At 36.4% G+C, this 27,353-nt stretch overlaps 1 protein-coding gene across 2 annotated transcripts in view; it reads left to right on the forward strand.

Annotated features, from left to right (window-relative positions):
- The window catches only part of PRKCE (protein kinase C epsilon), a 290,277-nt gene that overhangs the window by 236,453 nt on the left and 26,471 nt on the right, over positions 1–27,353 (forward strand). For both annotated transcript variants that reach the window (XM_039347470.1, XM_039347471.1), the window contains one exon: positions 20,356–20,510. In XM_039347470.1, coding sequence (XP_039203404.1) covers positions 20,356–20,510 — 155 coding nt within the window. The remainder of the gene's footprint in view (positions 1–20,355; positions 20,511–27,353) is intronic.

The following is a 27,353-nucleotide window of genomic DNA, read 5'->3' on the forward strand; positions in this document are numbered from 1 at the left end:
CTAAGTCCAATATTACACCCAGCAGTACATCCCTTCTTCTTCTGATAATAACCATTTTTCCGCACTAAGCAAATACAATTCTTATGATTGTTAGTAAACATGCAATTGTATATCAACATTTGTTATATTTTTAATACTATCAATAATATCAATTCAAAATATCTTTTCTAGCCAAAGCATATGTTAATTGTATTTGCACTCAATTTCCACTTATTTAATCCATATCCTATTTTTGCTTTTTTAATTTTAATTTCCCATCCATGTTCAAAATATCCCAATCATTTATAATTTCAAAACAAGTTATATTTGGACAACCAAAACCATCCCTTATTCAAAGTTCTTAACATATTCTTATTTCCCTTTTCATACCAAGATATAATATTCTGATTATAATCCTAACTATCTAGTTATAATAATACTTCTATTTCTAACAATCTATTCTTAACCATATTCAAACCTCTAATTAATAATATAGCATCCCCTCTAACAGGTCAAAGCTTCTGTTTCCTTCAGTCTTACTCTAGTTTTCTTTCTTTGCCAACTAATTTTCCAAGTCAGTGCATTTGGATCATCTAATAATTGTTCCTCTATTTTTGTATATATTATTTGAAACAAGAGAAACAATTTGGTTAAAGTATTTTTGGAAGAACTAACCCAGGGGTAGGGAACCTTGGCCAGAGTCAAGGTTGCCTACCCCTGAACTAGCCCATTGATATTCATTAACTCATGACAAACCTAGCAGACAACTTTGCCCCCCCAAAAGTAGAGAAGGGAATGAGAGGATCAGCCCTATTGGACTTAATTCTCACTAACAGAGATGAAATGATAGAAGATTTTGAAACCACTAGGAACATGGGGGGGGATAACCATGCAATATTGGAATTCAACATTATGCAAGCACAAGCAATAGAACACAGTCAAACTAGAGTCTTGGACTTTAAGAGAACTAATTTCAACAAACATAGAGAGAGCTTGGGAAGGATTCAATGGATGAGAATCCTCAAGGGGAAAACAACTCAAGAAGCTTGGGAAATTTTGAAAAGTGAGATTATAAAAGCCCAGTCTAGCACAATACCAACGAAGAAGAAAAATAGCTCTCAAAAGAAACCAACATGGCTGCATAAAGAACTCTCTGATAAATTGAAAGACAAAAAGGACAAATATAAAAAGTGGAAAGAGGGGCACATAACGAAGGCAAAATATTAGCAAATAGCCCGAGCCTGCAAAGATGGAGTGAGGAAAGCTAAGGCTCAAAATGAACTAAGGCTTGCAACAAAAGTAAAAAATAACAAAAAAAGCTTCTTTCAATATGTAAAAAACAAGGAAAAGGTTAATGAAATGATTGGTCCACTAGTGGGAGAAATTTGCAAGAAGGTGAGAAGCAACAGGGAGAAAGCAGAACTACCGAACTCATTTTTTGCATCTGTGTTTACACAAAGGGAAAAAATAGTCCAACCTATCAAAAACAGTACCGTAAAAAACAGATTAGAAACACAAGTTAAGACAGGAAATAAAATGGTAAGTGAGCACCTGTCTGTCCTAGGACCAGATGGATTACACCTAAGGTTCTGAAGGAACTGGCAGATGTGATCTCAGAACCATTGAACTATATCTTTCAAAGATCCTGGAGCACTGGGGAACTACCAGAAGACTGGAAAAGAGCTGATGTAGTTCCCATCTTCAAAAAAGGGGGAAAAAATGGACCCAGGAAGCTACAGACCTATCAGCCTGACCTCAATACCTGGGAAGATCTTGGAAAAGATAATCAAGCAAAGAATGAGCAAACACCTAGAGACAAACAAAGTCATTACCAAAAGCCAACATGGCTTTGTCAAAAACAGATCATGCCAGACAAATGTTATTGCATTCTTTAACCAGATGACAAAATTAGTGGACCAGAGGAATGCTGTGGATATAATTTACTTGGACTTCAGTAAGGCATTTGATAAAGTAGATCACAACCTATTACTTGATAAGATAGAAAAATGTGGGTTAGACAGCATCACCACCAGATGGATTTGTAGCTGGCTGACGGGCCGTACTCAGCATGTGGTCCTCAATGGAACCACATCTACATGGAGGGAAGTGTGTAGTGGGGTGCCCCAGGGCTCTGTTCTGGGCCCAGTACACTTCAACATCTTCATCAATGATTTGGATGAGGGACACTAAGCTGGCAGGAACAGCTAACACTCCAGAAGATAGTGTTAAGATACAAAAGGATCTTGACAGATTTGAACATTGGATGCTATCTAATAAAATGAAATTCAATGGTGAAAAAAGTAAGGTCTACATTTAGGCAAGAAAACCAAATGCACAGGTATAGTATAGGAGGTACATTACTCAATAGTAGCAACTGTGAGAGGGATCTCGGAGTCCTAGTGGACAATCATTTAAATATGAGCCAGCAGTGTGCTGCAGCTGTCAAAAAAGCCAACACAGTGCTAGGCTGCATTAACAGAGGGATAGAATCAAGATCACATGAAGTGTTAACAGCACTTTACAATGCCTTGGTAAAGCCACACTTGGAATACTGCATCCAGTTTTGGTCACCACAAGTACAAAAAATGTTGAGACTCTAGAAAGTGTAAAGAGCAACAAAGATGATCAAGGGACTAGAGGCTAAAACATATAAGGAATGATTACTAGAATTGGGAATGTCAAGTCTAATGAAGAGAAGGACGAGGGGTGACATGATAGCAGTGTTCCAATATCTCAGAGGCTGCCACAAAGAAGAGGGAATCAAGCTATTCTCCAAAGCACTTGAAGGCAGGACAAGAAGCAACCTAGAACTAAGGAGAATTTTTCTGACAGTTAGAACAATTAATCAGTGGAACAACCTGCCTCCAGAAGCTGTGAATGCTTCAACACTGGAAGGTTTTAAGAAGAGACTGGACAGCCATTTGTCTGAAATAGTATAGGGTTTCCTGTCTGAGTAGGGGGTTGGACTAGATGACCTCCAAGGTACCTTCCAATATTATTATTATTATTATTATTATTATTATTATTATTATTATTATCCGCTTCCCTCCTTTTCCAGTTCCCCACACTTCTGTTAACGACTTTATCTTCCATTCCATCAACTCGCCTTTCTTGTCATCCAGTATGTTCTGAAACCTTGGTTTATAAAATGTTTTTTTCTGTTTCCAATATTATCATTGTGTCTTCTGAGATTTTATTTATCTGAGTATGGTCATTAATTTCTTCCTTTAGATTTTCAATGTTTGTGTCACCATTCTCTAGTTTTCCTTCTATTTTCTGGGTTGCTGGATCCTTCTCTGTAGTTGTTTTCTGAGTTTGTAGATTTAAATTAGAAAATTGTTCTTTTATCTCCTTTGTGTTATTTTTAACCTGCTCACAAGCTAAAGTAATTGTTTTTTGTATTAATTCCAACATGGAGATAATTTCTTTCTGTGTTTCATCAGTATTTTCTTGATGATATGGCAAATTAAGGCTACTGGGAACACAGGTTAAAAATGGCATTTTACTATTTAAAGCTGAGTGTGAAACATCCATTTTTTAATAAGTAGCCTTTATAGATTTATCCAACCAACTGTCCATTCCTGAATCTCCCCTAAGCAGATATAAGTAACATTCAAATTTTTCTGTCCAGTAAGAAATTTCTGTCCAGGGAGAAAAAAGAACCATTGAAGGTTGTTTAACAATCAAGATTTATAATCTAAAGTGTTCCATATGTTTCTTCTGCAAGAAAATAAATTCACAATACAGTTCTGAAAGTCAATATTTATGTTCAGAATTCAGACAGGCCAAATTTAGAATATTTGTTATTATCTCTGCCACACAGATAAGCAGCCCCCAAGCCTATTCCTTTTTTCTCGGCTGCAATTCTCAATAGTAAAAGCTTCCAAGGCCAGCCAAAGTCTTATCTAATTCTGGGCTTCAAGCCAAGTTTCTTTTTAAGTTGTAGTGCCGTAATTCACCACTAGATGCCATCAACACTGCTTTCCAGTTTTTAAATCCAAAATTTACATTGTAAACTTTTCAAGTTTTTTTTTAAAAGATCTTAAAAACACTTTTAGCCCCCCAATTTTCAAGCTGTATGTATATATTAATTCTAGATAAGTCTTACAGATTTTGCCATTTTTCCCAAGTAATTAATTTGCTGCTTTTCTTTTCTGAGGGAATGGGGTGGAAATTCCCTTGCCCTCTTTCATCAAGGGGCGTGCTTTGGGCAGATTTTCAGGAAGAGATCTTAAAATCATAAAGAAAAGATCAGGTCTCACTCAGTTTCATCTATGTTGCTGTAAAGTTGCTTGGTAGTGCTTGTTGACTTCCACTGTCAGCAGCTTTGGACTGGCTACATGAATGCAGCCAGTCTTTCCCCCGCTGGTTTGAAGGGCTTCCTCAGATCAAACAGGAGGGATGCTGCCCCCCCCAAATCAACGAGAGTCTCCTCCTTGCTTGCTGCCTCTATGGGGCGACTTTTGACTCTTTCCAGGGTCCCCCAGCATGGCGAAACCAAACATGAAAGACAGAGCCCGTCTTCCTGCATCTGCATCATCACGATGTCAAAACCGGAAGTCAAAACATTGTAATAGGCTTTTATGTATTGTTTTTTAAGTATCAGCTTATTATATTTGTTCTACAGAAAGGATTAGCAAATACAGTGTGATTGTTAAATGCAAGGAAAAATCCCTTTCTTTCTCTAGGGAGCATCAACTTATATTTTCTAAATGGAGGACTGAATATTCATGGGCTGGTGTTCTTTTGTCAACTTTTAATATGGACATCAGTTCTCCATCACACAAAGAAGATAGTGGCAACCACATTCATGTATAGTATTTAAATCTGTAGTGGTCATTTTAAAAAAAGGAGTATGTTTGTGCCTGTGTGTTTGTGTATGTGCGTAAGTGCATGGGTGAATTTCAGTTTGCTGGAAACAGCATTTTTTTCCAGTGTTTCAAAATTTTCAGAAACGCTATATTTTTTGTTATGGCGAAACTCTGGAGCTTCTTCCTCTGAATATAATTTAAGATTAATGCATTCTATAGTTTTAGGCAGTTTGTCAAATATTTTCGTTTTGCCAAGTTTCAGGTTAATTACTTCCCCTTTGTCTTCTGTCTGTGCATTCATTAACTGCATGTCTATAAATCAAAAATACTCAATAGCTGAGTACTTAGAGCAGCCTTCTACAACCTGGATTTACCGCTCCGTTTCTCTGGACCAAATCCCAGAATTCCTATCAATGGCCTGCTGACTTGGAATTTGGGGAATTAGTCCACTCATGTAAAGGTATTCATGTTGGGAAGGACAGATACTTTGTTTCTCTTTCAGAAGAAGGGCTAATTCTCTTGTGGATTACATGGTTTGCATATGCCAAGTCCTACTAGCTTTTGAAGTGCTATGTTTTAAAATAACAGTAACTAGGGAAGATCTTTGAAAGAAGCTGTGGTCCCCACAGTTGGAACTGTGCGGGATTATAGAGGTGACATGGCTTTAAGCTGCCTCTTTCTGCAAATAATCAAAATGCAGAGAGATTGCTCTTGTCAACTTGGGAACTCAAATCTTTTTTTTAGTCACAATACATGTTTGGGTGGTAGCTATTGTGATTGCTTCTGGTATTTACTTTGACTCTATCTATCTATCTATCTATCTATCTATCTATCTATCTATCTATCTATCTATCTATCTGTTATATTTAAGAGAACCATGACGGTGCAATGGTTAGAATGCAGTATTGCATGCTAATTCTGCCAACAGCCAGTAATTCAATCCTAACCAGCTCAAGGTTGACTCAGCCTTCCATCCTTCCAAGATCAGTAAAATGAGGATCCAGATTGTTGGGGGCAATAAGCTGATACTTCAAACCACTCAAAGATTGGTAAAGCACTATGGAGTGGTATATAATTCTAAGTGTTATCGCTACTGCTATTTAGATATCACCTGTATCATTCATAGATGGAGATAGCAGAACTTGGTGTAAAGATTTACTTTGTATGAAAATAGTCCCAATCCTATCCCTGATAGCTGTTGGTAGGGACTAGAAAAGAGAGCCATTGCAAGAAGGAGGCAGAAGTAAGCTAGAGAAACTAATAGTTTTACACTACAAGAATTTCTTTATTATAAAAATTCTCCTCTGCCTTAAACAGTCAAAAGATATGCATGTCTGTATGTTTCTAAATGTCTGAGACATTTCCATCCTGTCTTTCAAAATACTTTTTCCAAAGGAACTTACATAAAAAACCAAGAGTTTAAATTGATTGACAGAACACAAATTATTTTTGCCTCGATTAAAAGGGCAAACGCAAATATATCACATTTTTTCTGTCCAAAAATTAATTCCATAAGATTTTTTAAACCAACCATTGAAGAGCTAATAGGATTTCATTTTAAAAATAATAAAGGAGTTATATGAAGATTAATTCTATATGACCCACAAGCCTCAGCTGATATTGTAATTGTGATTCTGCATTTAGTGCAAGTTATCGGTCATTTGCAGTGAAGTTGGTGTTGAGGAGAGAAGGTACTTGATATGGTGCTTTGCACATACCTCTCGGTTCATGGAATAAAAAACCTAAATGTTGTTCAGCAGCAACTGGACAGCTGATTCTAAAGTTGTGCTACCAGTCTGTTGAGAGGTTGTTTGGAGGGAATATTGAATGTAAAAAGAGCTGCTATATCAGTGAAGAAGCCTCAAGGAGATATGACACCAATCATGAATAGGCTGGATGAATTTAAGAGGAAAGAATAGGCTTGAAATTGGTATTCCTGACAAAATAATTAGATATATCTTGTTATCTATTTGTAAATACTACATTTGTAGTTGTAGGCAGGTGATGTATCTTGCGATCCATGTAGGAAAAAATACTATTCATTTTTAGTTTTAGTCATATGTTTTCAATTCCCTTCCCTAAATTTTGAAAAGTATAGACAACTAATGTTAGTGTGAAATGTCCAAACTAGACAATAGCTCTTGAGCCTTTGTTGAAGAACTGATTCTTGGAAAATTTTCATTAGATGAAACCACTGACTTTTGTAGATATCTGAAATGATCAATCTGTGGGAAATACTGAGAAAGAATTGTTCTTGGTGATGTGCCCAAGAAGATTAATTGCCATCTGTTTAGTTTAGATTGAAGGTGCATTGTTATGTATATATATAAAAAATGGTGTAGTTCATATATCCTTAAGGCTGATTTGTGAACTCAACCATGCGAGTAATCCAACATCTATACTTTGTTTTCCTTTGTCTGAATAACTCCTGTTTAGGATGACAGTGTAGATTTTAGAAAGACCCACAAAGGATGCCAAATTCCTATATGTTCCTTTTCATTGATAGCAAGTCATACTTTGCAATGAGATAGCATGAAACTCTCAATATGCAAGACTTTTGCCTTCCAAAAGTTGACTATACTCTAGGAAGGACAAAATTAGTTGATTTGCAAAATGAACAAAATTGTGTTATTCCTACTGTTTTGTCCCACATTCCAATCAAGCAGTCCAACCAAATTCTGGTGGAAAGACCTAAGGACAGCATCCCTTTCATATGTTTGGTCCTCTGTTATAGGGTTTTCAAACCTTCTGCCGAGAACTTGATGGACTTATTTAAGAGACTAACAAAAGTTTAAATTGAAAATAGCCAACTGCATTCCTAGCAATTTTTTGAAGGTAGGGTATAAAGAACAGATTTTTGTCAGCTTCTGTTCATAATGATTGATTACTCTATATGTGTCCAAGAGGCAGGAGCAAAAGGGAGAAAATAGTAGCCATGATTTTTATCTAGTAAAATAATCAGACACAAAGTGTTCTTCCATGAAAAATGCTACATTCAACATGCATGTCCTGCCATTTGCAAGGACATCCTCTCTCACTCCTACTTCCCCCTTCTTCCCTTGAGCAAGGTAAATGGAGAATTTGGATTGTGCAGTTCAGGTTTATTTTTTTAAATAAATAAATAAATTGCTGCTTATGTCCAACAAGGCTTTGGAAATCCTACATCCTCAGCACAATGGACTTTTGTACATATTTTCTGTGTGAAGCTCACAAACAGCATATAAGAGCAAATAATGGTTTCCAAGTGGTATATGGCTAATAAGAGTAATAGCTTCTAATATTCCTGTCTTCTCCAAATTTATTTAAATATGACCTTGTCTTTAACAGGGAAGATCATTTCAAGTAAAACTATACCTGATTCAAAATAAATTATAAATGCACTTATATTACAATAACCATGTGAAATAGATCATATTACTTACATTTGGCAGCTGAAGAACTGTATTATGATGAAGATGATGGCAACAATAGATTAATGATAGGTTTAACATAGTTCTTTGACATTTCCTTTCTAAATGATATTCAAAAATAACTCTTTTGAGGCCATGTTTTGTCCAGTTTGATTTCTTTGTATGTATAAAAAGAGCTGAAAACCAATGACCTTCAAATTGGTAACATAGTAAGTGTCCAGAGGGAAGTCATAGATATCCCATTTCCAGAAACATCAATATATTTCAGTAAAATAAACAGAAATTTCCACCATTGACCTGGAGTCTGACAGCATGATGAATAAGTTTGCACAACCAGTGTTTGTTTTTTTCCTTTCTGCCATTGTTTGGTAGAATTTGGCAGCAGGTGGAATTAGCTTGGTTCTTTCTTTAAATGTGAACAGAAGCCCATGAATTTTATTGTTAAAAGTATTGTTTCCAGAGTTTGGAGATTTGTTTGTTTGTTTATTTGTGATACTTGTATGCTGCCCACTTCAGAAGAATTCCTCATGGTTTACAACATGCCAAACAAACTGCTTGAAAATTCCAAAATTCACTCCCCCCCCCCCCAATCAATATACAGAAAGCAGTTTCCCTAGCTTTTCATCAGTGAAAAGCTCTATGGAAAAGCTGTCTTAACTGCTCTTCAAAAATATGGTAAATCTCTGGAGGTAAGCTGCCTACCAGAGATAAGCTGCTCACAAAAAAAATAATAATAAATAAAAATGAATATCTGGAAGTAAACATAGTCCTGGGGCATACCCCCAAAGCATCTTGTCTAGCCCACCCCACAATCTCACAAGGGCTATTCTCAATATCCCTATATGGGATAAATAAACTAGACAAATCTCTGTTTGAAATAGATGATCTTACAGATATCTGAGCATACAAAATATGCTTGTATCTACTTTTGTGCATGTAATTTCATGCTTATATCTCCCAATACCTACACTTCATTTGTACTTTTGTATTATTAAACTATAGTTCAGAATTCTTAGAAGTGTATATTTCACCAGACTCATGTTTTTAAATCTAAAATTTACACTTACTTTCATATAAAGAATGAATTTGTCATTTATTAAATAGTTTAATATTATTGTTAAACACTGTATTGAACTTAAACTAGGCAATATATTTTGAATTGCAACTTCATCATGGGTATTATTCTATAAAGTCACTGACCCTTTTCAATGAGAGACACAGAGGCGGGGTTCAAACTGGGAATAGCTACTGGACGTTTCCTTTTTCGCTGACACATCTTGGCTGCAGCTCCTCAGAATAGCACATAGAAGCAGATTTTCTAACTGGGCTTGGTGATTTAGGTGCTAAGCCCAAAAACATTGAGCCACCATGGTAAAGTTTTCAGGGATAAGCATTAGGCAGAACCATCAGGGACATTTTGTCTCTTCAGCGCTGCTTTAGTCAGTTGTGTAGTTTAACCTTGCGTACATTTTCTCTCCTACTATTTCTTCATTGTTTTGTCTGCTGATAAGTGGTTACTAGTTTTTGTATGTAGATTTAAGTCTCCTATAACTTGTTCATCTATTTTATTTTCTAGGTGCTTACTTAATTGTTCTTTTTTGTTTTGTTTTTTTTCAAAGTTGGGCTCCTGCTGAAGAATGGGAAATTCTTCTGTTCTGGCCATTCAGATTCCAGAGGTCTGGGGGCAACTTAACTTATTTTTCACCTGGGAAGACAATTAACACCCAAATAAACCAGAAATGAAGTAGAGGGGATGGGAGAGTAGAGTTCTTATGAATGGATTCTGCCATGCTTGTGCTACATGTTTGTGACAGACAGTCTGCTGCAGGTCTACAGTAGATGAGTAAATAAGCTGGACATTTCTAAAACATCTGAGGTTTGCACTTACACCTTGTGAAACCGTCAGTCAACATAATTCACAATCATGTACGTATGAACTGCACTTAGATGTCCTTTAGACGCAACATTTCCCTCATCAACAAGCTTTTGTGTGGGAACTAAGATCCTATTTAGTTGCCAGCAAAGTTACAGGATCTACATCATCAAAAAAACAAGTGAAGTTTTCCTTTTAAGAACTCTTTGGTCTTTAAAAAAAATCTTTTTTATACCTCACATCAGATTGCACTTTTGAACAAAAGGCATAGTGGCTGGTATGCAATCATCCAACACACCCTGTTTTCCCTTGCCATTTGTTTAACAAAGGGCAGGTGGGCAGTCATTCAAAGTAAATATTACAATAGTTGGCCAAAGTTCTCCTTTTCTCCCAAGAAATATGTAGCTGTTTTGTTCTTATTAAGAGTGGCACTTTCTCACTCTCTGCTACTTTTTCCAAGAAAGCTCACTTATTTCCTTATATAAATGTCAGCGATGATTGCTAATTTCCAATCATCAGAATGCATTAAATTTTCATTAATATTAATTCATAATGCTTAAAAAAAGTTAATATAGTAATCATGACAATGTGATCAAATCCCTGTCTGGTTTTTTAAGGTATGGTGATATTTTTGACCAAACATTGAAGATATCCCTTATCTTGATTAGGAATTTATTGAGGAAGATGAAAGATATTATTGTGTGATGAAACATACTGATGAAATAAAATAGAATAATACACACATACATGGACACATATGCACACATGTTTCTTTAGTTTGGACCATATGTTTGTTAATGTGACTTCTAACTGTTTCTGAAATGTTCGAGGATGGTGTATTTTGAAGTATTTGTTTTGAAGATTGGTAAAGTTTCTTGCTGATCATTGCAGTACAGTTTTTTAAAAAGACTGCCTTAGCAGTCTTTAAAATGCATAAAGCATGCATGTTTACAAAGGATGTTTTGTGAGAATATACAAGTCTTCTTACCATCATCCTCTGTTATAGCCACATTTTAAAAAGGGGGAGTTAACAAAGTCTTTGTAACAGAATGTTACAACATTACAGTATTTCCTCTGCTTAAGTGAAGTTCAAGAAACCAGCTGTTTAGAAAAAGGAAAATGCTTATTGTTGAAATTCGCCCTTTCCTTCTGGTCAAGGTTAACCATGCTTTCCTACATTGGCGGCCGCCTTTGTAATGTTTCCCTAGATATTTACAGCAATATCTTTTAAACTTGAAAATGAAGACTATGCCTGAATATTGGCTTTAATTCTTTTTTTTTCTTTAACATTGAAGTGCTACATCCTCTTCACCTTGTCCTTCCACCTCCCAAAATTATGATTCATCATTTTTGTAACACCTCTCATGTTTTATCTCATTCATCTTCCCAAATTCACATGAGCTAATTTTCTAAACATTTTATGGTGATCCATTAATTTGAAAGGAAAGAGCAGGAATTGCACTCCTTTTCTGAATAAACCCAGAGGGTCAGATGATCTAGAAAGAATCCTGAGATGACTCGGTTAGCCTAAAACTCTGTTTCCCACAATGGTTAATCTGGTGCTACTGGAAACATGCAAGTCACATACAGAATTGCTTCAACAGTGTGATCGGCATTATCAGAATAAAATGGTAGCCATGTTTTTCCATCCAGAATCTGGTATTGCAGAGAAATTGGCTTGCAAGCCCTTTTGGTTGATTTTCATCTCAGTATGAAATCATTGCAGTTGTGTGGTAGACTTTAGAGTTTTAATAAGATGCCTTTCAATTGCTTTTTCATTGGGGATAAAATTATTCCTTAGAATCATCCTGGCATTATTCTATGTGTATGAACTATTTGAAAGAAATACTTTTTTTGCTTGAAAATAAGTAAATATTCAGTCAAACCCATCTATGTTTATGTAATATTGAACTTCAGCATTTCTTTGGGAAAAAAATTTATAGCTGAAGACAGATTCATACTTTTTTTTTTTTTTTTTTTTGCAAATACAAAGCTGATACAAATACAAATACCTAAGCTGATAGTTTAGATGTAATTCTATTTCTATTGTATATCAGTTGGAAAAGAGATAAATACCAAGAAGTGGGGAGGGGAAATAGAATAAATGCAAAAAAAGCAGGGATATCTCATTGAACTCCTCTGGACGAGCAGGTTTGTTTTGAAGGCAAAGATGCCAATTAATGCATGCTACATATAATATATATATAATTGTCTGATTTAAATACTCTGATTCCAGAGTATTGCAGACTGGATTTAGATTAAAAACCAAACTTGGTCTGTTTTGTTTATTTTGTTGGTTTTATTTGTTTTGTCTTTCTAAAGACATACTTTCAACTTTGGCCTGGTTCCTATATTAAGAGCTGGACAATCATTTACAAAAGAAAACAAGGAGTCTGAAAGCCAGGAATATGTTTTTTTCTTTTTGCTCCTGTGTAATGTTTTTGTTTTCCTTCCTGAGCTGCAACAGCTGAAATAATTTTTTATTGTTTTATTCTCGCTCACCATAGACATAGAGACATGTTTTCTTTGGCTAGACTTTTTAAAAGCCTACCTGATGAGAGAGCGGAACTGGTTGTCTAAGAGGCATTTGAGGTTGTGTGAATTAATTTCAAGTTTATTTTTTTCCTATCTACTGTAGATGATGAAGAGAAAAAAAACTTCCATGACATTAAATATGAACTATATTGAGCTTGAAGTAGACTTCCGGTTTGCAGAATGAGTCTGAGTATTATGAAGTTATTTAGATTGTAAATCTTGCTTTATTAAGTTCATCTTAAAGTGCCCTCTTAGTTCAGTTATTTAGGGAACTGAAACATAATGGTTTTTATATTATTTGATCCTAATCAGCACTTATAAACTTTTTTGGAATGAAAGCAATTAGCTCCTTCTGTGTTCAGAAGATTATACTAAGGCCAAGGTTTTTTAAAGAAAAATACACACACACACACACACACACACACACACACACAAACACTTGTTGGGGGTAGGGAAAGGTAGAACATTAGCTTCCCCAGGAATCTAACATAGAGTCAATTTGTCTCTTAATCAAAAATTGGCAAGTAGTCTCTTATTAGATATAAGAATTGCAAATCAGTTTTCCAAGTGATCACCTTAATGGAGTCAGAAACATATCATCCATACACAACAGAGGATAGAAACCTTAACAAGCTTCAGAAACATAACTATGCTCTTTTGGAATCAACTTTCCCTGCAAATGTCACTTAGTACATTGAGCATGTTAAATTGGTTATAGACAGCTCAGTATCTAGACAAGAGAATGAAACAGATGGAACAAGGTAAGATGGCAGCAAACACAATGTCCTGGAAAAGGGTTTAGTTATGGGTTGCAGACTTTCTAGGAATACACTGCAATGCAATATTTTGTTATTGGCCGCCCTTATATGAATGATGCTTGTTTAAAAATGCAAATTCACTTTTCGCCTTTAGGTTTTTCAGTTCCAAGTATAGAATGACATGATGCAAAATAATAGGAAAAACGATTTTTAAATATTTAAATAATCAGCATTTAGAATTTAGGCTCAGTTTGAATCAGTTTGAATTTTTTTAACTGCATTAAAATTGTATTTCTTACATTGCTCTTAATATATGCATTTTGTATATCAAGCCAACATTTCTGAAAACTGTATACTTTCTTTCCATCAACATATACTTTTTGTGCACACTTTCCTGTAAGACATACAGCTGTGAATTATATTTTTTTTTGTTTTTATTGAATGGCACATTATTATTATTTTACTTGAAAACAACCTTAAAATCCTGAAGAACATGAATTTTGAAGGGCATATTTTTCCTATCCTTTCTTTCTTCCATTTTACAAGTCCCTTGTAAATAATTTTATCTTGAAACCTACTAAATGGTTTTATCTCACAAAGTCTGGATAAGGTGTACCTTTGCATTCCAACCTATAGATCCATATTGAAACAATGAATACTTTAAAAAATAAACATAAACAACAAAGGGCATAAAAGCTCTAGGGTAGAAAAATGCAATGAAGTTTCAATTCATTGTTTGGAATTATTTTTTTTTTCAAAAGAAACTCTAACTTAGACAATAACTGTCTAAGAAGTACAACAGATCTAGCATGGAATATAGTGATATTGAAGCCTTAACACTATTCTATGATTTGTGAATAGGAAATCAATGAGACCTCAGCTGCAGATCTCTTGAGCAGGCCCATTATGCTATTAATATCTGGGGAGATACTTTGTAGTAAATCATGCATGGTTTCAGCCCTTGTACATTCCAGCTATTTCTTTTAGGCTAACTTTTTGTCCCAGCAGAATGTATCAGGTCATTAAGAGAAATCTGCCTTTATGGAAATTTAATGAATTTTAAGTTACTGAGAACACTGTGTTCAAATAAATCATGAAAATAATCCACTGCTTAGAGTTAGGCTAAAGTTTGTGACCCGGCAGGACTCTTTTTGAAATTTTCCATTCAAGATGATCACAGTTCCTTTTAGAAGTCTCTTGCTGTGCTGTGAAGCTGGAGCCCACTGTTGTCACTGGCTGACCTTTGTGCATAAGTACATGGGAATTGCTGAAGCACTTCACATAGTCATAGAGGAGGGGGATGGAGATGAGTTCTGCTTTGGGTAGCAGTGCTCTGGCAGCTTGTCTATAAAGCTGAACTACATATTACATGAGTGTGTTATAGAAATGGAGCAGCCTTCCATATCACTAAGGAAAAACAGCACTAGAGAGAGATTTGGATCAGAGAAGCAATAAGGAGTTGCATACCCACCTCTCTACCCAGTAGCTCTTCATTCAGACTTTCCCTTCCAGAGTTACTTTTTTTCTTATAAGCTGCTAAGGTTCTGTTACATGGATGTACATGTAAGATTCTGTTCCCTGCCTTGTGAGACCTTCTGAGTGTAAGGCGTTTGAGCTTCTTAAAATAAACAAACATGATGAAGGTTATAAAGTATTCCATACAATGTACTTAATCATGATTCTTGCTAATCAGCATTGATATACCACTCTATAATGCCTTGGTAGGACCATACTTGGAATACTGCATCCAGTTTTGGTCGCAATGATGTAAAAAAGACTCTAGAAAGAGTACAGAGAACACCAACAAAGATTATTAGGAGACTGGAGACTAAAACATATAAAGAATGGGTGCTGGAACTGGATATGTCTAGTTTAATGAAAAGAAGAACTAGGGGAGACATGTTAGCAGTGTTCTAATATCTAAGGGGTTGCCACAAAGAAGAGGGGGTCAACTTATTCTCCAAAGCACCTGAAGGCAGGACAAGAAGAACTGGATGACAACTAATCAAGGAGAGAAGCAACCTAGAACTAAGGAGAAACTTCCTGACAGTGAGAACAATTAACCAATGGAACAACCTGCCTCCAGAAATTGTGGATGCTCCAACACTGGAAGTTTTCAAAAAGAGATTGGACAACCATTTGTCTGAAATAGTATGGGTTTCCTGCCTGAGCAGGATTTGGACTAGAAGACTTCTGAGGTCCCTTCCAAATCTGTTATTCTGTTATTTCTCTCCTCTCCTCTCCTCTCCTTTCCTCTCCTCTCCTCCCACTTCAAATAGTTGTGTGGCTATTCTGAAGAGCCTGGCAGCATTCCAAGCATAAAGCATATCAATGGAATGGCACTAGGTTATACAGTATCATTGCTCCCAGGAAATGTTTTGAAAAAATGATGGTTGGCTTCAGTATTTAACAAATCATTTGAAGTAACACCTGAAATTCTTAGAATTGATCCATTGAATGTTTTCTCCATTTCCACAGAGAAGGGTGATAATTCACCACAGCCTTAGTTTGAACTCCTGTTAGATTGCCAGTGTGTGGACTCCGATTGCCAGGAGCTCCCATTATTCAGATTTCAGACATACTTCTATTTCATGAACAATTTTAGCATTTGGAGAAGAAACGTAATATACTTGGTTTCCAAGAAGGAAGGAAAAAAAGGATCTATTGACAAAGCAAACCCAAGTTTAAAGATTTCTTGGAATCAGGGGAAAAAAATCTTCACACTCATTTATATGCGAAATATATAAAAAGAAAAATACCACTTGGAAAATACTGATAAGTCTTATCAGTTGTGGATTCTAGTGATTGAGGGGTGTGTATGTGATGCTTTTCCTGATTTGGGTGTTTGAATCGTGTACAAGTGTAGCTCCTGAAGTTTAGGACCAGTGTTGACACCCTTTGCTTGCCTGACACATAGCACGGACACATGTCTGAGATTTGAAAGTGAAAAATGTATTGCGTGATTCGTTTCTGCTTTGTGATATTTCAGCCAATTAAACTCTCTTTGGCTATCTGACAGGCTGCCTAATGTTCAGTGTTGAACTGAAAGCAAGGGAAGATTGTCCGTCTTGGCTTTTCTCAATTCATGTTTTGGTCTGCTACTCAGTATCTTTGTTTAGCTGTAATCATTACATAGAAAAGTGAAAAAAAAACAAGCAGAAGAAAAGATGAATTGATTTCTGCTAGAATCCAGTGAGAGGGAAAGTTCTTTATGCAGATTTTCTCAGGCTGAACACAATACATCAAAGACATTACCTTTTGTCTGGAATTTACATGAAGTTTCATTTCCCCACTGATAATATCTTTCCAAATGTAAACATTAAATGCTCAGTTGTCATTTTTAGATACACACAACAAGTAGTTTGAGGATTTATTTCTCCTCACAGGAAGCTGTGGCCATCACTCACAAGTTCTCATGAGGAGTTCCCAAACTTGTTCTTCATGGTTTACATTTGGGTAGTTCTGGTAACAAAGATAATGTACTCAACACTTTCTCATGGATGTGAAGATGAAGTTGGGGTTTAAAGGAGACCCTGTGATTGAGATGTACAGAGAAGAGCAATGCACTCATAAAAACTATTCTTCATAGAATTCTTAAATGCCCTACCACAATAATCATTGTAGGGATGCATGTTTAGTTCTAGCACACTTCAAAGAAACAGTGGCAGAAATGTTACTTCTCCCAGGGTAAGATTTAGTAGCTCAGCTGCTCCCGAGGTTATGCTGCTCCCTAAGTGATTTATTGTACCATAAATAGATTTGTTTTATCTCACAGTAGGAATACTCACAAATCTCCCTTTGATTAAATCTGTCAAAGAACTGATAAAAGGGTGGAGCTACTGTAAGCACTAAAGCCATCATTTCTTTCTTCTGCTGGACAGTTCGGTGCAGCAGAATTAAAGAGAGAGAGATTTAAGAAGTAATGGATTGTATAATGAGTTGAGAGTTTAGTAAATTCTTTTTAAGGCAAAGCACAATCAAGGATCACAAAGAGATTTCATGGCAGTCCTGTGCCAATAATTGTACAACAGTAAGAATTTTTGAAGTGGGGTAGGAGAGAGGAATCACCTACTTAAACCATTCTTCAACTTGGAATTTGTATACTAAAATACATGAGCATAAACTCCAATAACTTTAAAATCTGCAAGTCCAGGCTTGCAAAAATAGGGAATGTCAACTCCATGTTTATTCATTTATTAAAAGTTTTTATAGATTATTATAATCCCAAAGGATTGTGTTCAGAATTGTACATTGGGAGAAGGGAGTAGTGTGGTATTTCAAGTACCTCATTGCTCACTGGTTGAAGGCCGACACAGTTGTGATTCAATTTCCTTCTTCTATTCAATCCTTTCTGTTCCGGTTTGCTTGCACAATTAACAATGTATGTTTCACAGTCATTTATATATTATAGTATTATTTAAATGTATCTGCATGTTTACTTATGAACTCTTCATGAGATATGTACTAAGTAGCATGTTTTGCACAGAGCTATACACCCAAAACAGTCCTGGGAAGTTTACACTTTTTTTATTTCTCAGGATAGGTTCTGTGTAAAGCTAGCAAATGTGTCTAAAAAGTTTGTAAAGGCATAAATATCTCTCTTTTTAATTGAAAGAGTTATTTTTTCCTCCAAACATAAATAAAAAAAGAATTTAGCTTTTTATAAAAAATTATCTTTAGGAATGTAGTAGAATATAAGCTGCAATAAAAAATACATAAATTTCTAGAAAAACCTACCTGAGGCTAACAGCCTGTCAGTTATTGTTATTTTGGCAGTCCCCAGCAGATAGAAGGGAAGAAAGTCTTATTGAACATGACGTTGACTGCATTCAGCATGAGGGTCATAGAGTACATTATTCAAATCTGATGTGTGGCATATGGCATCAAGAAAGTAAGACAAGCAAAAAGAACTTAGAGATGGAGGAACCAAAGTCTTATTTGGTAGATGAATTCAAAAAGTAAGGTTTTGTTTAGAACAGTTGGAAACTACAAAATGAATATAAAAGAGCCTGGAGGAAAGGGACACTTTGAGAAGAAAAATTAAAAATGGGCAGAAGTACAGGTTCTGAGGAAAGGCTAAGTCAACCAAATATTATAGAAGAGATCTTATTACAAAAATGACTTGATAATGAAGAATGAACTGTACACAGACAGTTCTTTGTTTCCCTGGTCTAGCCATTCTTCTCAGTAATCTCCCCAGATATTACAACACATCCAATTCAATGGATGCAAAAGCTCTTATATATGCCTAATCAAGAATTATTTTACCCTCAAAGGAAGTGCAGCTCATTTCTGCTAAAATTTTAGTCAATCATTTGGAAGCATTGATCCGGTAATAACTGAAAAAAGCATGTGAAGGAACAGAACAATTCTATCTTATATACTGGAGTAAAAAACCCTGCAAGACTGAGGCTCTAACACCCTGAGACTATTTCCCCATATAGTTATCCCTCTGGCTCTTCAGTGTTTTGATTTTGAAGAGATCTTGAGAATCCTCATAACTGACTCTAAGGTTATTCCTCTTGCCAAATTTAAGTTACTATTGGTCTTGAGTTGACCAGCATAAAACTCACTATCCTTACCGCAATCCAGTCTCTTTTGGTTCTGTTTTAGCTCAGTGCTGACTTGTATTACCATTGTGTTGCATAAACAGGACATATTAAGCAACTTGCATGTCACCAACCGGTGGGAAACCATACAGAACACTGAATGCTTCTTGATGGAACTTGGAGAGGTATTAGAAAAAAGCAAAGCAAAACAAACTTTTAAAATAATTGTATACCTTGAACACCCTAATCTTATTATTGAATAAAGTGCAAGCAGTGAAAATGTCTCTGCAAACTAGCTAACTGAATTAAAATGAATTGTAATTAAGCTGTAGAAATATCAGAAGGTGAAACTTTCTGTCTCTGGTACAGCAGAGAATTGTGTTTTTCAGCATTAAATCTATAGAATGAGGGATCAATGTCCTTTAGATATTGCTGAACTAGTATCTCCAGTCATTGGACAGCTTGATTAGGCATGCTGGCAGCTGTGATTTAGCAACATCTGTAGGGCCCCAGATTCCCCATTCCTAAGATTTACCTTATTCAAATTTGTTATAACCCCCCATCACCAATGAATTCTTGTTGTGTTTATATATATATATAATTGTAACGTTTGAATGCATACAGTTTTCTAAATCAAATATACCCCATTTGTCTTTATAAAATATAGGAATTTGACCTAATCTTTCTTTATTCTTCTTGTCAACTTTTCCAATTCTCTTATTATCGCCTATTGACCTCTCAGTAATATGCAACCAGCAGTGATTAATTTGTCAAAGGATATACACCCCAAACTCAACCTAATGTAGTTTGGCTGATTCCAGTTTAAGCTGATAACCTGTGGCTCACAAGCCACAAAAGTCACAACTTGCCCATCCCTGCTTTAGAGAACCAAGGAAAATGACAAAAAGTGACTTTATAATATTCATCCATTGACCCAGAATTGTAAGAGCAGTCTTTTTCTTTTCTTTTGTATCTGCAAACAAATTTTCTTCCAGTTCAAGAATTTTATTGGCAAAGCCAAAATGAGGCTTTGAGTTATTTCATAATGTTAAAAACTAAAAAAATAAAGTAAAATAAAATGAGGTGAAGTAGACATTTTTTCATAGCAAATAAACAATGTCATATGAATTGTTTTGCTAAAGCTACACTTAAGCAAAAGATCATCATACATGTATTATATTTTCCTTTAAAAACTAAAAAAACTAAAAGTTTCGATATGAAAGACAAATCTATAATTTTTTTTAGCCACTCTGCATTAGCTGAAGTACCCATACTTTAATTTGGAAGCATTTGCTCCTCTTGTTCAGAAAGCTGTAGTTTGCTGTTTCTTCCATTTTTGGATAAAGATCTAATTTCCTGATGTGCCGTGAATGTATAGTAGCATCTTTGTGAAACTCGGGCAAAAAACAATGAAATGGCTCTATTTTTTGTGAATTTTAGGACCGCCTATTTTTCGTCATGGAATATGTCAATGGAGGAGACCTAATGTTTCAGATTCAACGTTCACGCAAATTTGACGAGCCTCGCTCCCGCTTCTATGCAGCAGAAGTCACATCGGCACTCATGTTTTTACATCAACATGGCGTCATCTACAGGTACTTTTCTTTCAGAGGTTATAAAAAAAGAATTATTAAAGCTCTTCATTTCATTGGTGTTGGCTAAAGTCCAAGGTCTCTTAGCAACCGTATTGGCTGTTAGTTTCTGCTTGCTAACACAGAATTTTTTTTTCTTACTCTTTTTGAGGTGGGGAGAAGACTGTTTATCATTCTGAATGTTAGCATTTGAATCGTCTCTGCAGACCTTGCCAGCTGTGGGTGCCAGTTTTGTATTATAAAACAAGCAACGCTTATTTTAAAAACTTGGCACGCTGTGACCCATCGTTGACTTTGGTTGTGGATCAGGGCAATCTCTTCAGTTTTCTTCTTCTGCCATGGATTTCCTTTCATTTCGGAACTCCCTGCCACTTCCTGGGTTTGTTTGTCTTAATTGTCTCCAGTCTGAGATGGGATAATCATTTGATGAGGCTTTGTACACAAAGTCTTGATGGTGAGGGTGAAGGCTCAGCCACTAACAGGAAGAACCTCTTTGGAGACAACTTGAATTTGTTCCCTGTAGCCCCTGATTGGCATCTGGCTGAACAATAACAAAATCTGAATTGCTAACTTTTCTTATGCCATGAAGAATACACTTAGAGATAAATATTTATTATTAGAAACAAGGAACTTCTTAATACATTTTCACCTATTATCTCTCATATGTTATTAAGGCCTTTATCTTGTCGTTTCACTCTTCCTCTCCTTCTTTTCCCTTTAAAACAAAAACAAAGAAAAGAAACTGGCAGTTTTTCATGACTTCAGATAAAATTTGGCAGGCATATACAGAAGAAACTGCAGTAAGGGAAGTTGGCTGTGGGATCACTTCTCTTTCATGAAGTACTTGAAGAAGGCAGTCACAAAGCACTATTCACAGGGAGGTTGCTGCAGATATACAGTATCATTGCCAACTACCAGTAAAAATGAAGCAGAAAAATAATACCTGTTTGGAAGCACATAGTAATATGTATTGGAAGGGAGAGAAAATTAAGAATTTGTTGCTTTTCCTATCTGTATCTTGTCAGCTTGAAAGTCAGTGTACTGGGAATTCAGTGTCATGTACGTCAGTCCATTTATTCCTTTGAAAGAGAGCTAAGCAACTTAAAACTTACTACAATATTTTAAGAGCAAAATAAGTCACACATAATACATAATACACACTATATTCCAGAGAAAAAGAGGAAGAGAAAAATTTTAATAAGGATTCTATAAACAGTATTTTATTCCCCCTCTTCGTCTTTCAGTTCTTTTCAGGAAAAAAAATCTTACCCTGGTACGTAAAAATTCCTAGAAAAATTCTGATTCTGTACTTACTTTGGAAAATTTGATTTCTATGCTGTTGATACTTCCATTTCCCAATCCCTCTGAAGCAATTTGAAGACAATATGTATTTGTATGTGTTTACATCACATACTCAGAAATGCTGAGAACGAAAAGCAAAAATAATTACTTTCTCTCAAATTGCCAAAAGTCCTATAACAACAATCCCCCTCAACTCCACATCATATAAAAGGGAACTACAATAAATTATCTGCATCTGAAACACACTCACTTCTTGTGTGTTCATATGTCTGTCCATAAAAAAGTTTGACCACAAAAAATAGATCATATGAGGAGGCAAGGCTGAAAAGCTGCCAAGCCACCATTTCCTTTGAAGGATTTGCTAATATGGTTGCAGCCAAAGAACTAAGAAGTGAGATAAAACTAAGATTTTCTCAAATGGAAACAACTGTTATGCCTAAGAACCACAGTATTTCAGGGCACAGACTAGTTTCTTAGCAGTGTAACATACAATATAGCTGAGCTGAAAATAAACAGAACAGAGATGAAGTCATGGAATCTTAGAAACATAGAACCAATCAGTAAAGAGCAAGTGGAAGTGTTGCCTATATCTTTTGTGTTGTGTACTCAACACAAATAAATTATTTACAATCAAAACTTTTTTTAAAAAAAATGGCCTTGAATGTGTCCATGACCTATTTTCGATTTAGTGCTACTGTACAGAAAGAATATGGCTGTTTTTAACAAAGTTGACAAATAGGATCTGCTCCTATCTGTCAAAATTCCCATCGCTATAATTAAGAAGCAGATAGCCAGCTGCCAAACAAAGTACCTCTTCTCTGCATTGCCTGTGTAAATGCAAAGATTACTAGTCTTACTAGTAGTTGTAATTCAGTGACATCTGGAGTGCCAAAGATTGCATTCTCCTGCTGAGAGAAAGGATCAATGTCATGCAATGTGGAAATTTCCATGAACATTTTCTTCTCCAATGGAAAGAAACCAAGAGTGGCTTTTGTCTTCATGCCTTTTCCTTATATGATGAAAAACTAGGGGACTGGCAAAAAAAAAAAGAATTAGTTGAGAATTTCAGTGTTGTATCACTCTTTATAACAATAAAATAACTCTCTGATTTTACTGGATTTTACAGAAGGAAGAATATCTGTTTAAGCTGAATGGTGTCCATTAAACTGAGGATTTACTGGTAGATATAATTAAGGAGAGGTGGCCCATCAAGTAACCTGATCTCAAGCCATTGTAGGATTTTAAAGGTGATAGTCAACACCTGGAAGCAAATCAGTAACAAATGTTGTTCCTGCAAAAGAGATGACACTCTCTTTGGATTTGCACAAAATCATGTGCATTTTTGAGCCAACTGAAGCTTCTGGTTACTCTTCAAGTGCAGCCCAATGTGTGCCCTATTGTATGTATTACAATAGTCCAAACAGGAGGTGACCATGGCGTGGATGACTGTGAGAAGGGTCCTTAACAAATATCAAAGAAGGAAGCCATTTTTTTCATTTCCTTGAATTCCGAGCACTTCAGAAGATATGATTTTTTTTTTTTTGAAAGAATGTAACTACAGCAACTCTGGCCCTTTCTCCCCAAATAATTTTGCATTACTGGTATCTCTGAAATATAACTGACACACATAAAAAATGTTTAATGTGGATGAAGGCTTATTGTAGGATGTACAAATAGCAACTACTTTTCAGGTTGCAGTCACCATAGCCTGGTTCTTGAGAACAGATAAACAAGGAAACATAAACCTCAAGGATTTTTCATGAATGTAGAGCCTTTCATATATTGATGCCAACTGCAGTTCTTCAATAGAAGAAAGATAATAAATTGAAGTACACATGCCTGGAGGTCACAGTCATCAAAACAAGATTTAGCAACTCCATCTGAATTAGCCCAGTAAGCCTTTGGCTGAGGTGACATTTGAAGAAGAGTTTTCTGGGTTCCTAGAATTTGGCCCATTCCAAATTACCTTCCCTTTGTACCTCCAACTGGAAAGGCTACTGGAGAGTGGCACTTGTGCCATTGTAAGAGCTATACCTTCCTTAATATTCATCTGCATCATGTAAACAGATCATCATGAAAATAGGGACTTGACATTAACATGGGAAGAATAGGGTGGGCCTTTTGTTAAAAGGGAAAAGGAGAAACCGAAGAAGGCAACCAAGAAGCATGCCAAGTTTACATTCCTGAGAGGGCAGTCGTTTTCCTGTAGAGTTTGTAGGAAGGGGACCAGTGCTTTCTGCCTGATAACACTAATTCTACGAAGAGGAAGTTGGGAAGCAGTATTTATCTTCTGTTTAAACGTCAATTATTTTAGTTTATTTGGTTGTTATATTTACTTAACAAGAAACTAAAAATGAGCCTGTATTCCCTGGCTGAGCTGAAAAATATATGTTTTTATATACAGAAAGGGACAGAAGCACATATGTCTTATTTATTTATACACACACACACACACACACACACACAAACACACAGAGAGAGAGAGAGAGAGAGAGAGAGAGAGAGAGAGAGAGAGAGAGAGAGAGAGAGAGAACTTCCCTTTAATATTTCTCTGGAGAATAATGAAGACTGCTTGTGAAATAGTTTGGTATCAAGAGAACTGAAGAAGAATTACATTTCTTCACCATACCTAGTAGTTGACCTTTAAAATTTTGAGCTAAAATAGTATTTTTGCACTGATATTTTTTATCATCAGGAATTTAAATATTTACTGTGCTATGCCCATTTCATCCAGATGCTTTGGAACAATTTTAATCTTTTACAGTTAAACACTTGTATGGCTTGAAATCCAGATACATTGTTGGTAATCTACTAGTAGTGATTAGGTGAATAGAGGATTAGTTGCAAGATCTTCTCTTTGGAATAACATACTCATCATTGCTGTGGGCTAGAAGTAATAGTTCAGGCAGCAGCAGAAGTGAGGCCAGAACAACTTAGAACTGTTTTTGCTTTCCTCACAAGGATCCAAAATGAATGACAGTAGGGACTGGTTTTTTTTTCCTGCAACAATTTGAAATATCCTGACAAGAATGAAGGCAACCTAAGTATTCTTAAGGGGTCTAGATAATCCACTTCTAGACTTCTCATCAACTGCAGACAAACTGTCTTCTCAATAACCTTCCATAAAATGGGAAAGCTGGAGATATGGTTATAGTTACCTAAGAATGTTGGGTCCAAGAGGGGCTACAATACTGTCTCCTTCAAGGGAGAAGGCACTACCCTGACTCTCAAAGAGGCCAACATCACACATTGATCTAAACCTGGCAACTCCCTGGCTGCTTTTGTAATCAGGAGGTGGTCAGGTCCAATGAACATGTGGCCAAACTGAGAGCACAGAGAATCTTGGCCATTTTATTAATAGTCATCAGTTCAAACTTAGATCATATAACAAAAGCAGGCACTAGGCACCTCAGCTGGACTGCCCAGTTAGAATTCAAACCAGAGCTGATTTACATGACTTTATCTATCAGAAAGTCAGAATAGTGGCTGTATAGATGATCCTGCTGGCCCTCCCTGACCTTTAGGAGACTGAGTCACTCTGATCAGTGTCTATGTAATGTTAGTTTTTGACACAGTTAGTCATGAAGGACTATGGCGCATTATGTCGAAGTTTGGGTGCCCTGACAGGTTTATTCTGATGGTACGACAGTTCCATGATGGCATGGTGGCTCATGTTCTGAGTAACGTTGGAGCCTCAGAGGCCTTCCCTGTTACTAATGGCATTAAGCAAGGCTGCGTGCTGGCACCAACCCTGTTCAGCATGATGTTCTCAGCCATGCTGTCAGACGCCTTTCAGAACAGCTCAGTTGGAGTTAATCTGAGGTACAGAACCGATGGGAAACTGTTCAACCTGCGAAGACTTCAGGCTGTCACCAAGATAAAAGAGACTGTGCTACAAGATCTCCTCTTTGCTGATGACTGTGCTCTTAATGCAGGATCGGAGCAGGAAATGCAAGCCAGCATGGACAAATTTGCAGCCGCTTGTGACAACTTTGGCCTCTTCATCAACACGAAGAAAACTGAAGTGATGTACCAGCCATCTCCAAAAGCCCAATATCAAGAGCCTACCATCACAGTAAAGGGACAAAAGCTGCAAGCAGTGGACCAATTTACGTATCTTGGTAGTACCCTCTCCCGTGCAGTGACAATTGACATCGAGGTCAACTGTAGAATTGCCAAGGCAAGTTCTGCATTTGGCAGATTGCGGACTAATGTGTGGGACCGCCGTAGGATAAGTCTTGCTACCAAGCTTAAAGTTTACCAGGCAACAGTGCTAACTACCCTATTGTATGCTAGTGAGACCTGGACAGTGTACAGGAGGCACGTTAGGCAACTGAACTACTTCCACATGACCTGCCTTCATAGAAGGATCCGGTGGCAGGATAAGATACCGGACACAGATGTCCTCTCCAGAGCAGGCCTATCATCAGTTTACACTCTGTTGATGAAAGCCCAGATGCACTGGGCAAGCCATGTTGTAAGGATGCCAGATCTTCGCATCCCTAAACAGCTCTTCTATGGTGAGCTGTCTCAAGGAAAGCAATCGCACGGGGGACAAAAGAAGCGATACAAAGACACGTTGAAAGCTTCTCTTAAGTCCCTGGATATTAACACCATCTCTCGGGAGCTTCTGGCGCATGATCGACTGACATGGCGCACCTTGGTGTACCAGAGTTGCCAGACATATGAACACAGAAGGACAATCTTGGCACAAGAAAAGCGAGCACTCCACAAAGCCAGAGCTGCAAATGCTGAAGTAACAGTGTCTACATCTCTTTGTTCAGTATGTGGCAAAACATTCCGTGCTAACATCGGTCTTATTAGCCACCTACGGACACATTCTTGATGGCCCATAACCCACAAGATGTCAAGGTCTTCATCGAAAATCGATGGACGAACAACAATATGAAATGTTAACCATCTCACTGTAGAAGGAGCTATTCTGTTAGAGTAAACCAATGAATCCTATGTGGTATTAAGGACTTTATATAATACATTGTGGGAAGTGCTATATTGCCACAAATTTTGAACCCGGTTAGTTAGGTTTAAGGTTTGGGTTCTCAGAAAATCTGTTTGTCATTTACTCATTGGTATCCACAACAACCACACTTTATTCCTGGTGCTAGAGATGTATCTGAAGTGGCACCCCTCAGTTAGCAATGCTTATCTCACTCAAAGAAAACTGGAGAAGAATCAACACTTTTAGATCTCTTCTTTTCTCCAGATCATATTGTTAGGATTTCCCTAATCATTCTTCACATGGGAACAATAATCACCTTCTCTAAAATTGTATGATGTTTTATTGTGCAAAGCTCAGAGCCCAATAATTCAAATTATTTTAAGTAGCTATGAGCTTAAGCAGTACTTTTGCTGCATCTTATTTTTCTGCATCAGATCTCCTGAGCTTTTCCAGGGCTATTAGTTCAGGCTGTGTTTGAAATCTTTTTTAAAAATCATTATTGATCCCCTTTGACTGTACAATTTTTACCTGCCAGTATTTAGCAAATAGTCTATGTATTTTTTCAAGCCTTCTATCATCACAGA

Source organism: Crotalus tigris, unplaced genomic scaffold, assembly GCF_016545835.1.
Source record: "Crotalus tigris isolate CLP2741 ecotype Arizona unplaced genomic scaffold, ASM1654583v1 scf7180000018081.1164505, whole genome shotgun sequence".
Taxonomy (NCBI): Eukaryota; Metazoa; Chordata; class Lepidosauria; order Squamata; family Viperidae; genus Crotalus; species Crotalus tigris.